This window comes from Mandrillus leucophaeus, unplaced genomic scaffold, assembly GCF_000951045.1.
Source record: "Mandrillus leucophaeus isolate KB7577 unplaced genomic scaffold, Mleu.le_1.0 Scaffold37, whole genome shotgun sequence".
Taxonomy (NCBI): domain Eukaryota; kingdom Metazoa; phylum Chordata; class Mammalia; order Primates; family Cercopithecidae; genus Mandrillus; species Mandrillus leucophaeus.
Genome location: NW_012103920.1, coordinates 1,278,151 through 1,291,728, shown reverse-complemented (window position 1 = coordinate 1,291,728; position 13,578 = coordinate 1,278,151). Strand labels below are relative to the sequence as shown.

At 48.3% G+C, this 13,578-nt stretch overlaps 1 protein-coding gene across 1 annotated transcript in view; it reads left to right on the top strand.

Annotated features, from left to right (window-relative positions):
- PLCG2 (phospholipase C, gamma 2 (phosphatidylinositol-specific)) overlaps positions 1-13,578 on the top strand; it is a 211,111-nt gene that overhangs the window by 180,601 nt on the left and 16,932 nt on the right. The window contains exons 23-28 of the mRNA XM_011990117.1: positions 662-819; positions 5,563-5,665; positions 7,383-7,592; positions 8,981-9,126; positions 10,017-10,131; positions 11,088-11,255. Of these exons, the coding sequence (XP_011845507.1) occupies positions 662-819; positions 5,563-5,665; positions 7,383-7,592; positions 8,981-9,126; positions 10,017-10,131; positions 11,088-11,255 (900 nt within the window). The remainder of the gene's footprint in view (positions 1-661; positions 820-5,562; positions 5,666-7,382; positions 7,593-8,980; positions 9,127-10,016; positions 10,132-11,087; positions 11,256-13,578) is intronic.

Genomic DNA, 13,578 nt, shown 5'->3' with positions numbered 1-13,578 from the left:
TAAGTGAAACAATCAGTTCATAAAATTTTATGTATTGTAGGTAAACATTTTGTAAAAAGGCCAAGTTTTGCTTAGTTATATTTTAAATCTTTTTAAAATGAACATGTATTGCTTTAGTAATTTGTAAAAAATATTTATGTTGAGTGCAAAAAGCATTTTCTAATTGGTCAATCAAAAAGATTTTCAGTGTTTCTTTTGATCAAGATGAACATGTGTCTATAAAGTGGACAAGAGGGTATTTTTTTCAGGTTCTCTCATGCATTTTAATTTTTTTTTTCCCCCTGCATCTTAAGTGTCCCTCTCCTTTCTCTTACAAGGATACTGGTACTTGTTGGGTGTTGGAATTGCCCTAAATCCAAGATGATCTCATTTTGAGATCCTTAACCTAAGTACATCTGCAACAACCCTATAAGGTCCCATTCACAGGTACTGGTGACCCGACACATCTTTTTGGAGGACACTACTGAATCCCTCACATCCTTTGAGCAGTGATGTGTGTGATGTGTACCTACCCTGATGGAAAGTAGACGTCCCCATCAATGCTAACCGTAATGATAGCAGTGGCGGTTGGTCCATGAGAGAAACTGCTCAGGCAGGGTGCAGTCAGGTCTTTGTGGCCCTCTAATAGGCTGATCGGGACATTTCTTACTCTCTCCCCAAGTGAAAGCCCCACAGGGAAAAAACCAGAAGCCCTTTGTCTTTATCCTGGAGCCCAAGAAGCAGGGCGATCCTCCGGTGGAGTTTGCCACAGACAGGGTGGAGGAGCTCTTCGAGTGGTTTCAGAGCATCCGAGAGATCACCTGGAAGATTGACACCAAGGTAGGCACCTGCTCACCGGGTGCAGGTGGGCCTGCATTCTCAGGGCTCTGGTGCTCAGCTGAGGCTGTGGGTGGGTCCAGGCAGCAGGATGAGCAGATCCAGGTGCTATTCAGAATTGGGGGAGGAGACCAGGTGGGTTCAGACAATAGGAGCACCTCTTGTTAGGGAGAGGCAGGGATAGTGGAGCTGCCCTGGGAAGGTGGGTCTGGTCGTCTGGTTCGAACCTTCAGAAGGCTGAGTGCGTGCAGCAATGCTCAGTGATGAGGTCTGTGCGGCCCCACATATCTTACCAAGGAAGTTACTGCCTTCCTTGTTTTGAATAGTTTCTAAGTATCATATAAAGCAGTCTGGATCCTCCCCACAGAAAATGCTCACTGAGTTCACCTGCCTGGACCTGGAATGGGCTCTGAGAACACAGCAAATCAGCGAGACGCGGTTCTTTCCAGTGGAGGAACTTCCCTTCTAGATGGGAATGACCTTTTCAGGGCTGTCCTACCTGAAGTACTAGTCTCTGGCTGGAGGTGTTTTGGGAAGGTGTGAGCTTCTGGATAAGAATAGGAGGTCTGGAGCTGGGCATACTGGAGTTTGCATCCTGGCAGGGCTGGACCCTGGGCAAGCAACCACACTTCTCTGGGCCTCAGTTTCCTTGTCTGCAAAATGAGGAACCACATTCATAACTCAAAAGTACTTAATCACTGCCTTGCCATTATACCAGAGCGACATGGGCAAGTGCCAACCTGTGTTTGATGATGGAGTAAGGGCTGTCCTTGTGGCTGCAGAACTGGAAAGAAATTGTAGGGTTTCCTATGGACCCATTTGCTTCTAAGGTAGATCTTGACCCCAAGGGCTGATTAAAGCCTTCCTGTGGGGCCTCTCGTGCCTTCTGACTTCTGGCTAGCATCAGTGAGTCTCTCCTCCAAGATACTTAGTCATCTACCAGTGGCCAGGTCATTTTTTTTCCCCCTGGGAGGGCCTCACATCTTGGCCAGTCCCTGGTCACGACAGGATCGTTGTATCTTCTTTAGGAGACTTTGCAGAGGGGGCCGGTCCATGGGTACCCTCACTGGTGGGACATCGTCTTTCTCTGACCTAGGATCTCCTGGGGGCCTTCCCTAGGGCTCCTAATTCTTCCCATGGCTTTTCACACCACCAGCCATGGGGGAGGAACCATGAGCTTGTGGCCAGCTGTGCTGTCCGTCTGGCTTTCCCAGTGAAGCCATCTCTTCTAGGTCCTCGAGTGCCTCTGATGCTGCAATACAGCTCTGAGGCACAGGGGGGCGCCACAACCCTGAGGTTTATTTGAAAAATCTCCAAATAGCATATTCCGGCTCTTTCTGCTTTGCGTAATGGGGAAAAGTGTTACTTCCCTAGAAGGCTCTCTCTCCCCTGCCTCGCACCTCCTCTCCTGCCGCATGAGGGTTTCTGAAATGAAGCTGAGCTGTTCAAGGCTGCTGTTGGCGGCCTTTGGTCTACATTCCTTCCTAATTGGTTTTTATATTTGCTGAGATTTCATGAGAATGATTTTTAAAGTCCTATTATGACATCTGAGGGGTAAAAAAAAAAAAAAATGGGACAGCAGAGTTGACGGAGTTCCCGCACTGAGCGCAGCTAGCCCTTTTGGGGAGCTGGTGTTGGGGGGCAAAGGAAGAAGGCCCCATTCCACTCTCGGGCAACCAGTGGCGGATAAACTCTCTGCTCGCTGCCAGGACCTCTGCCTGTCCCTAAGTGCCCGCATTGTTACACGGTCTGTGGCCACCTCATTGATGGCGGAGGGCAGTCACAATATCCTTCTAGTTAGTGGGTTTCCAGAGCCTCACCAACTGTATTGTGACTTCCCATTCTGAGATGACAGCTGCAGGCCCAGAGAGTAATTGTCATGCAGTTTTTTTGTTTTTTGTTTTTTTGAGACAAGAGTTTCACTCTGTTGCCCAGGCTGGAGTGCAGCAGTGGGCTCTCGGTTCACTGCAGCCTCCACCTCTTGGGTTCAAGTGATTCTCCTGCCTCAGCCAACCAACTAGCTAGGATTACAGATGCCTACCACAATTCCCAGCCGATTTTTGTATTTTTTAGTAGAGATGGGGTTTCACCATGTTGGGCAGGCTGGTCTTGAACTCCTGACCTGAAGTGATCTGCCCGCCTCAGCCTCCCAAAATACTGGGATTACGAGCCACTGTGCCCGGCCTTGTCATGCAATTTTGAAGCAGCAGCTGGCGTTTCTTCTTGAACTGATACTGTCTTCTGCTGAGGTTGGGAGGAAAAAGAAAAAGTGAAGCCCCATACCTTGTCATAGCGCTGTGTTTTGTGTGAGGCCAACATTCCAGAATTCGACAGGCAGGCCCACTCCCTCATTTTAAGCAATTCTGTTGTCACTGGAGGTGAGCTGTGTTATTTCTGGGGTTTCCTGTCTGCAGACAACCCCGTGGTGAAAACTGTGCGCTAAGAGTACAAAGTCAAGTTGATTCAAGGGCCAGGAGAAAACACCTGAGGTTTGGAAAAGAAACATGGCTTTGGTTTCTGTGACAGCACTTTGCTATTGACTGCTTGGCTGACACCTTCTTTACCTGTTAGTTCATGCACTTCCCACCCACCACAGCCCTTCCAGCCTGACCCGTAGAGCTTGCTGTGTCCCCAAGGACATTCAGGAAGGATGGAAAGGGCTGACAGAAGCTGGGGGTATGTGGACAAGCTAGAGCCAGTATCAGGGGCTTAGAGTCACACTCGAAGCTGTCCTGATGATGTGGTCACAGCAGGAGCTCACGTAAAAGGCTCGTTTGCTGGTCACTGCCAAGGTCCACTTTGGCCCTGGGAATTGTCAGCACTCATGCGTGAAGGCGTTCTTACAGAAGAAATTGGGTGCCTTTATCTGCTTGTTTACAAAACATGACTTTCTGGTTCTTTGCCTAGGGGAGGTGTCTCCTGGGGCAGTATGAGTAGCTACCATGTGCCCATAGAATGCTAAGGCCTCTTTGTTTAATTTTTGCAATAGCCCTGTGAGGTAAGGATTCATATCAGCCTCATTTTACAGCTGAGAAAACTGAGGCACGAGGAGACTGTATGCCTTGCCCAGCCGGCACAGTCTGAGAACAGCCGGGCCAGGTTTCAAACTCACATTCCAGTTCCCACTGTCTTAACAATGGTCATGTTGCCTCTCTCACCTAGTGACCACCATCACCTGAACACTTGCTTTGTGCACAGCCCTGCCATCAAGGGGCATATCTCAGTGGGGAAGTAAGGTCTGTGCATTGGCACCGAATGGCATTAATGGAGGACAGTCAGGCAAGGGACGGTGAGAAGCAGAGCACACCAGCTGAGGCACTTGAGTGATTTGGAAGGTTCCAAGAGGGCAATATCCCTTCCCAGTCCTGGCTGGAGCTAATCCACGGATTAGTTCATTTTCACACTGCTGTAAAGATATTACCCTAGACTAGGTAAGCAAGAGCAGGGAAAACTGCTTCATAAAACCATGAGATCTCGGTGAACTCGCTGTTATCATGAGAACAGCATGGGGGAAACCGAGCCCATGATCCAGTCACCTCCCACCAGGTCTTTCCCTCAACACCTGAGGATTACAATTCAAGATGAGAGATTTGAATGGGGACACAAAGCCTTACCACATCAACTTCCCAGAGAAGGAATGATTTGGGCTGTGTCTAGAAGGAGGGATTTGATGGACCAGTGGGGCGGGAGTATATGGGCAGCAGGACGAGGAGTCAGGAGGGCATTGCTGTGGTTCAGTGGGAGCCGGGATAGGAACTCTGGGTCTGGATGCAGGAGGCATTTTAGTGAGATTGTCTCCAGAACCTGGCAGCTGACGGGGTGTGAGGGACAAAGCAGAGCTGGAACATGTGGTGGGTGGGGTAGGAGCCCACCCCGTGTTAACAGGGCTTTGGCAGCATCTGGTCTCGACACCGGCTGGCTGTGAAGGCTGAGATAAGCTACTCAACTTCCGTTAAACGGAGATAATTCTCCCTGTCAGGGTGTGGACTGACTTAGGTAGTATCCATCCAGTGCTTAGCCTGTGACGCCTAGAGCTAAGCACCCCCCAAATAGTGACCGTTATTATCTAAATATTCTCTCAAGGTCCCCCCTTGGCCAATAAAAGTCTGGTAGAATTTGGGGAGGCCCAACAGGGTTGCCTGCTTTAGGGTGAAGTGAGAAGCTTATCCTTACATGCAAGGAGTTAGATTTGGCGGTAGGTCCTCTGAAGGGAGGCACCTCCCGAGTCCACGGCACATAGTCTGGCCACTGGGTAGTGGTCCCCTTGGACAGAGCCCTGATGGGCAGAGTTGGGGAGCAGGTGTGCAGGTTTTGAGGGTGCAGGGGATAAAGAGTTATGACAAAGATGCTGGGGTCCACAGAGCCCACGAGGATTTGAAGAACTAGAATTTGAGACACTCTAACAGTGTGGCTTTAGGGGCGGGGACAGGAGGCAGAGTTAAGGACAGAGGGGTGGTAACAGAGAAGAGCCCCCTTCCCCTGCTATCCTGACCTCAGCTATATTTGAGGGCTATGGCCAGGACTGAGCTGGACACCAAATCCTCGTGGAAATAGCTTTGTCAAGAATTTTGACAGAGGAAGAAATGAGAGGGGCAGGGTTGTCTTCAGGAAAGGAAAACATTCAACCATATGAAAGATCCGAGCATGCAAGAAAGCAAAGTGGGGATGCAGGAGGAAAAACACAGGGCGAGCTGGGAAGATGGGATTTCTCAGGGGCGGGCACTAAAGACGGTGAACTCCAAACAGGAGAACAACATGAAGTACTGGGAGAAGAACCAGTCCATCGCCATCGAGCTCTCTGACCTGGTTGTCTACTGCAAACCGACCAGCAAAACCAAGGACAACTTAGGTAACGTCTTTCCTAAGAATCTGCCCTATAACTGCAGTGAAAACTTCCTTCCTTTCGAGTTTGATGTTTTCAGAGAGGGCAGAATGCTCCTGTTCTTAACTGCTCCCGGTAGATGGCCTCAGCTTGGGTTTGTCCTCCAGGTGAGGGAGCTGGTGGAAGAAGCTCTTTTGGTGTCTCAGTAGGAAGACCCACTGTATTAGTCCATTTTCATGCTGCCGATAAAGACATACCTGGGACTGAGTAATTTATAAGGAAAAAGAGGTTTAATGGACTCACAGTTCCACGTGGCTGGAGAGGCCTCACAATTACGGCAGAAGGTGAAAGGCACATCTTACCTGGCAGCAGATGAGAGAGAATGAGAACCAACCAAAGGGGAGACCCCGTATAAAACCCTCATATCTCATGAGACTTACTACCACACGAACAGTATAGGGGAAACCCCCGTGATTCAATTACCTCCTACCAGGTCCCTCCCATAACACGTGGGAATTATGGGAGCTACAATTCAAGGTGAGATTTGGGTGGGGACACAGCCAAACCATATCACCCACTTAGTGGGTGGATTTAGTTCTTATTGCCATTACCACAAACTTGGTGGCTGAAAACAACATTTATTCTTGCACATTTCTGGAGGCCAGAGTCTGAAATCGGTATCGGGGTCAACATCAGGGTGTCAGCAGGGCTGTGTTCCCTCCAGAGGGGAAAGCAATTCTTTCTTCCAGTTTCTGGGGGCTGCTGGCATTCCTTGGCTTGTGGTCACATGGGCTTCTCCTCTTCTGCCTCCCTGTTACAAGGACCCTTGTGGTGCATTAGGTCTACCTGGATATTCCAGGATAAGCCTCCCATTTTCAAGCTCCTTAATCACACCTGCAAAGTCTATTCTGCCATATAAAGTGACACATGCACAGGCTTCAGAGATTAAGGCCTGGACATCTTCAGGGGCCATTACTCAGCCCACCACAGATACAGTTAAAAAAAAAAAAGGGGGGAGCCTTCTACCATGTTCTCCAGGTAGCAAGTTTTTGATGATGCTGTACATATTTTTTTCTTTGGGGTGCTTCCTTATGTTTCATCTTAGAACAGAAGACCAGCCAGACAATACTAGACCCCTGAGTTAACTTACTGGGAGGCCAGTCCCTAGGAACCTCTGTTCAGGGACAGATGTCAAAGCTCAGGACTCAGCAGGCTCAGCATGTTAACTGCCTGGCTATCCCACCACAGCTGGATGGGAGGGAGCCAAGATGAGGCCTGTCCCCTTCCCTCTCCTCTGTCCCGCACAGGCACCCACATCGCAACTCTACCTGTGGGCAGTGGCAGGTGATTCTCAGTTTGTTCATCTTGTGTCTGTGATCTCTCTGGATCTTCCTCTCCCAAGATTTTCTCTTACCTAAAACCATCCCCATATTCCCTCTTCTATAACTACTGCTTTTGTGTTTTCTTGTTCAAGAATGTTGGTAGTTAAAAAAAAGTAAATTACAATAATTCTAGACTAAAAGGCGGTGGGAAAACTAGGTGCCTTCTTAATACCTGGAACCCCCCCGAGGGCAAAAGTCCATAGTGACACCAATTGGCACAATATCATCAGAACCCCCTGAATGTCAAAGAGGGAGATTCCTGGTTTCCTTTTACAATCTGAGCATCCAGTCATTGCACCAAACATTAAGAAAATGCAGAGATGAGACACAGAAGTAGCGATGACCTTTCTCTCTGTGCGCAGAAAATCCTGACTTCCGAGAAATCCGCTCCTTTGTGGAGACGAAGGCTGACAGCATCACCAGACAGAAGCCCGTCGACCTCCTGAGGTACAATCAAAAGGGCCTGACCCGCGTCTACCCAAAGGGACAAAGAGTTGACTCTTCAAACTACGACCCCTTCCGCCTCTGGCTGTGCGGTTCTCAGATGGTGGCACTCAATTTCCAGACGGCAGGTAAAGGCAGACTGAAGGTAGTCCGATCCCTGCAAGGTGGTGGTGGCAATCACTCCAGGCTAAGTCAGCTTGGGTCAGAGATGCCATGTGGTGTCCAGGAACGAGTGGTTTGTCTGAGGGACTGCACAGTTCAGCAGAGTGCTGGTTAGTATGAGGTCCGGCAGCTGAATGGAGGGATGAGAGGACTGAAGGGTGCCTGGCTCAGGCAGGCTTCATGATTGCAAGTAACAGAGGCTGAGTTAGTCTGGCTTAAGAGAAAAAGAAAATGCATTAGCTCACGTAATTCAAGCATCTTTGGAGCCCTCTTCTCCTGGCCTGTTGCTCTGGGAGGGCATTCTGCTCGGACTTTCTTCCAGAGCCATTCATATGGTGGCATAACCAACATACAGAAGCTTCTGGACATAAAGTGGTCGCATAAATCATGGGGCTTTGTGCTTTTGTTGTTGTTATTTAAAACCTGTTTCAGGGGATCTGTTCATCAGTAGCCTCCTTTACATTCTTTTTGTAGCCACCTTGGATTCCATTGAATGGAACAATCATTTATTTAACAAGTCCCCGTGTAGGCACGTGTAGGTATTCCCCACTACTTGCGTCACAGACAGCACTGCCTTCTGTACCCTGACGTGAGCGCCATTCCGCAGACGTAGGAATGTGTCTGTGGGACAGAATTCTCAGAAGCGCAGGGAGGGTTAAGCAGCACTGGCATTTTGATCAACTTTGCCCTGAAGAAAACCACTGAAGATGCGCCTGCAGGTGTGCCTCAGCTAAGCCACGCTGCCAAACTGCCCTCCAGAGAGATTGTGGGCGGAGATGCAAATAGGTGGAGGTTGGAGTATACTCTTTTTGTATAACTTCACTGAGGTTTGTTGAACTTTTTGCCGTTTGCACAACTGAGAGGTGAAAACTGATATACTGTAGTTCATTAGAGCTGCTTCTTGTAAGTGACATTAAACAGTTTTTCTCTTATTTAAGGAGCAATGACGTTTTCTTTTCTGCAAACTATTTGTGCTTCTTACCCGATGTATCTATGCAGTAGGTATTTATAGCATAGATGTATCAGAACTAAGAGGTTAAAAATTTATATTCATATATTTGTCATTTGAATTAAAATAGCCTATGTAATTTGTTTCTACATAGATACTTTTAGCAAGTTTGAATCTTTTCTTTTATGATTCGGGAGTTTGTGACATACTTGGAAAGATGTTCCCCAGTCTGGGATTTTGTTGTCTAGAAACCCTATATTTTCTTCGAGTGAGATACTTATTTGAACAGCTGCCTCACATTAATTTTGGGAAAAGGTGTCATTCATTCCCCACCTAGGAACTCGTGGCCTAGGAGGCCAGCACGCTCATGCCTGACTTACAGCAGGCCTTCACTTTCCTTCCCAGATAAGTTCATGCAGATGAATCACGCGTTGTTTTCTCTCAATGGGCGCACGGGCTACGTTCTGCAGCCTGAGAGCATGAGGGCAGAGAAATATGACCCAATGCCACCCGAGTCCCAGAGGAAGATCCTGATGACGCTGACGGTCAAGGTAAAGCCAGCCCTCCCTCCCTCCCTGCCAGGGGAGCCCGCTGCCCTCCCTGGGGGCTGCGCCGACGCTGCCTTGAGAGCGGGGAACCCATGGCTAGGAACGCTTGTTGTCTTGTTTAAACTAAACTATCCACATTCAGGCAGTGTTTGAGGATCTTTTCTTACAGTACACTCCACGGTCGTTTGGGAGAAGAGGAAAGGGAGGGGAAACCTCGAACCCACGTCCCCTTGTCGTCTGTGGGGGCGAGGTACGACCCTGTCTTTCTGGGGTCCCGGTGAGGTCAGCCTCTGGCTGGAAAGAGAAAGGAAACATGGGAAACAGCCATTTGGTCTTAATGGAGACATTTTTTCCCTTACTTTGTCCAGTTCCAGGGCTTGTTAAAATTCATCTGACTTTCAGAGAAAGTGTTGTTACTTTGTAAGAATTTTTGAAAAGTAGAGAAATGAATTGCATTTCTCATGAACTTAAGGGCAGTGGGGGGGAAGAAGCATATGTAAACAGAGGCCTTTAAGTAAACTGCAGTTACAAAAAGAGTGCCACGTTGTCCCTCAGCCTTTCCTGGGGGCAGGGAGATCCAGTGATTAAGCTCTGCCTTGATCAGAGGCACCTGCTTGGGCATGGATGTGCATTCATGAGCTCAGGTGAGTTTTACCTGTTGAGTCAGGTGGCGTATGGGACTGAGACTCAGGCTGATGCTGAGGAACTGTGGGATATACCATAGTCCACCTTCATCCACCGCAGAAGGTTGCTCTGGCTTCTCCAATGAATTTGGGAAAATTAGGGCTGGCATTGAACTCATCCAGTGTCACTCTAGAACCCAGTCGCAATCCATGCTAGGCTGTCTGTTCAGGACCCCAGGAGGGTTCCAATGCTTCCCTTTGGTGTCCCAGGTTCTCGGTGCTCGCCATCTCCCCAAACTTGGACGAAGTATTGCCTGTCCCTTTGTAGAGGTGGAGATCTGTGGAGCCGACTATGACAACAACAAGTTCAAGACGACGGTTGTGAGTAAGTCGCCTTGGCCCCTCTGCTTTGAAACGTCTGACCAGTGACTCCTTTGTGGGAGTGCTCTTCCTGGGGTATTTTGCAATGCACTTCAGTTGTCCAAGATTTTCTTTCCTCCCTCTTGCCCATGTGGCTCAGCTTGAGGAGGGGATCCAAAGGGCCACTTTATTAAATCCTTAGACTTTCCCCAGTGCTGTTTGCCTGCCTGTAACTCAAGTCTGGAATCCTAGGTGAGGCCCTGACACTCGGTTGGTCCTGTTTGTGCAGCAGCCCAATCTGATTGATCTACTGAGTCAAAGGCCAAGAGGCAGAGACATGGAGAGAGGGGGTGAACCTACATGGCTGACCTGACCCAGAGGATCAGCCTAACCTGGGGGAGCTTAGCCCCTAGAGGGCAGGAGGAATGCTTGCTCTTCCAGGAAAAGCCAGGAGGGAACCGTGAATGGTGGGCCTTCTAAGGCACAGGATCCTTGCTCCTGGTAAAAAGTAGCCCAATGAACAACTCAGATGCTGACTGAGTAAATTGGCATTTATGGAGAGTTGCAGGATTGCTCCTCGCTTGCTCTGTGAGGCTGGGCTCTCACCTGCCAGCTGTAGAATCCCCTGCTGCTGGATGTGGCTCGCAGGCTCTCTTCTCCTCTTTCATCTTTTCCAAATTCCACCTTCCTGCTCTGCAAACACCTCCCCTCTTCCTTTCTCCCCCATCCTGGGGAGGGGAGATGGGAGGTGGTCTCCTCGCTCTGCTCACCAAGGGACCAGCCTGCAACAGCAGCTTCCAGGATTGCTCAAGGTGGGGTGAGGGAGTGAAGAAAATTACTCAGATTTTCTTAGATCTTGGCATAGATGCATATTTATTTACGTGGTTGCTAAGGGGATTCACAGCTGAAGGATGCAGAGATTGTCTTACCAGAAGGGGGCAGCTCCAATGCGGCCTCTAATGAGCTTTGATCTCCTTCCAGATGATAATGGCCTCAGCCCTATCTGGGCTCCAACACAGGAGAAGGTGACATTTGAAATTTATGACCCAAACCTGGCATTTCTGCGCTTTGTGGTTTACGAAGAAGATATGTTCAGTGATCCCAACTTTCTTGCTCATGCCACTTACCCCATTAAAGCAATCAAATCAGGTAAGAGGCATTTTAATTAAGATGTTCAGTTTGGGCTGGCATTGTACTTTGGTTTGGCTGCTGGCTTCAGAAAGAATGAAAAATCATTTTTCCTGGTTTGGATGGAATCACTGTAAAACCGATTGGGTGGCTTGGAGAGCCGGTGCACGTACAGCCTGTCGTGTAGCACACAGGTGGGGGGAAGCGGGTGACAGGGGAGGCTATGCCCCTCGAAGTGGGATGTCTACATGCAACATTGGATTGTTAGTGGATCGTCAACCTGGCACTGCAGTTTGATTTCATTTTGAAATATTATACACGGTTTGCTTCTCCCTAGCCAGGGCTAAGTCTGGGTTGATCTCCCTCCTGCTCTCTGGCTGGCAGTGTGAGAGGGTGGCAAGGGAGAGACCTTCGGCATCTTGGGGGGTAGTTACAATCCCGAGAGTCCAACTCCCCAGATCCTTCAGAATTCACCTTCCTCTTGTATAAAATTGGGCGGGTTAATTTACTTCTTTGAATTGTTGGTTTTCTTCCCTGCTGAAGAAAACACAAAACCCCTTCATGGTATGAGGAGGGTCATTTCGTATTTTTCTGCAACCAAGCCAAGCTGGGTCACAGGACCAGCGCTTAAGAACACTGTTGAATCCCAGATGCCTGAGCCCCTCCTGCACAGCTGAGATGGACACCTCCAGGTGAGGGGATTTGGGACTCTGCTGCTTCCAGAGCCAGTCGTTTACAAAAACAAAAAAACCGGCTCTCCTTAGCTTCTATGTATTTCCTTTCCCACTGGATTTTAGGTATAATGTTTGTCAAATAGGCCCTTGCTGGCTGTTGAATTTCCTTCTTCCTCTTCCTTTAGTATTTCTGATGCATGGTGCGTGAGATCATAGATTCTTCTGGATTCCTCAAGAGGTCACTGTTCCCTTGTTTTCTGACGATCATTTTTCAAGAGAAAGATGACTGTCATTTTTAGTTACTTATATAAAAATATAGTCTTTTGATGTTGTTTGGAAACCTAGGGCTCAACGAAGAGCTGAATTGGATCCTTTTTGTTTTCAGACATTCCCTCAACCTCCACCTTTCTTAGTATAATATCATAAACCTGACCATTTCTGCTACTGGGCAGGAGCCCACTTTCTGAGCAGCAGGCATGCTAGAAAATCCAGGTGCTGGCCGGGCACGGTGGCTCACACCTGTAATCCCAGCTACTTGGGAGGCTGAGGTTGCACCACTGCACTCCAGCCTAGGTGACAGAGCAAGACTCAAAAGAAAATGCAGGTTCCTGGACCTACCACAGGGTGCTGAGTCAGCCCAGGATGGGGCCAAGGAACGTGCATCTTTAGGCAGCTCCCCAGATGGTCCTTGGATGGCACTTTGAGAAAACCAAATTAGGTCAAGGCTGCCTATCTTACCATTGAGGAAATGAATTCCTTAGCAAGTTAAGACTTTGGGAAAATGTTTAAACTTTGATTTTTTATTTTTTTTATTTTTTTTAGCACTCTAGAAATGTTCATTTTCATGAACATTGCTACTCTAGCAATAATAATGAATATTCATCTGTAAGAGGCCTGATATTTGGCAACCCTTCTGGGTTAACTCACCCACACTGTAAACTATCTTTTTTTTTTTTTTTTTTTTTTTTTTTTTTAAGATAGATAGAGTCTTGCTCTGTCGCTCAGGCTGGAGTGCAGTGCAGTGGGTGATCTCGGCTCACTGTAACCTCTGCCTCCGCCTCCTGAGTAACTGGGACTCCAGGTGCACACTACCACATCTGGCTAATTTTTGTAGTTTTAGTAGAGATGGAGTTTTGCCATGTTGGTCAGAAAAAAAGTGATGAGATTACGGCGTGAGCCACTGTGCCTGGCCTGTGAACTACTTTAAACCCAGCACTGAGGCTGTGATTCCTTAATTTGCTTCTTTTAGATTAGTCTAATAAGGCTTAGGAATGAAACCAATTCTTCTGGTGCAGGAAGTGTAGCTTTTGGTACATCTTTACCTTCCTAGCCTTGATGCTGTAACAGACTTCTTTGTACGGTAACTGCCTGCCAGTTCCTCTACCGGACTCATCCAGCAGAGAGGGGCAGCTGTGCCGAAACACCCTGGTTACCCTGACATCCTGCTGAAGGATGAAGGCCATGAGCTTCATAATCCCTCCCAGTGCCTTGCAGAGATGTCAGAGTTGATGATAAAACCTCCTTACCTTACTGGGCATCCAAGTGTGTCAATTCATCTGCAGAATACAATGACTTAGCTTGGAGATTTAGAAAAAACAAAGGTCAAAACCTCAAGGGAGATTAAAAATGTGACCTTGTCCTCCCCCCACTGTGAGATACTCTCAGCAGGG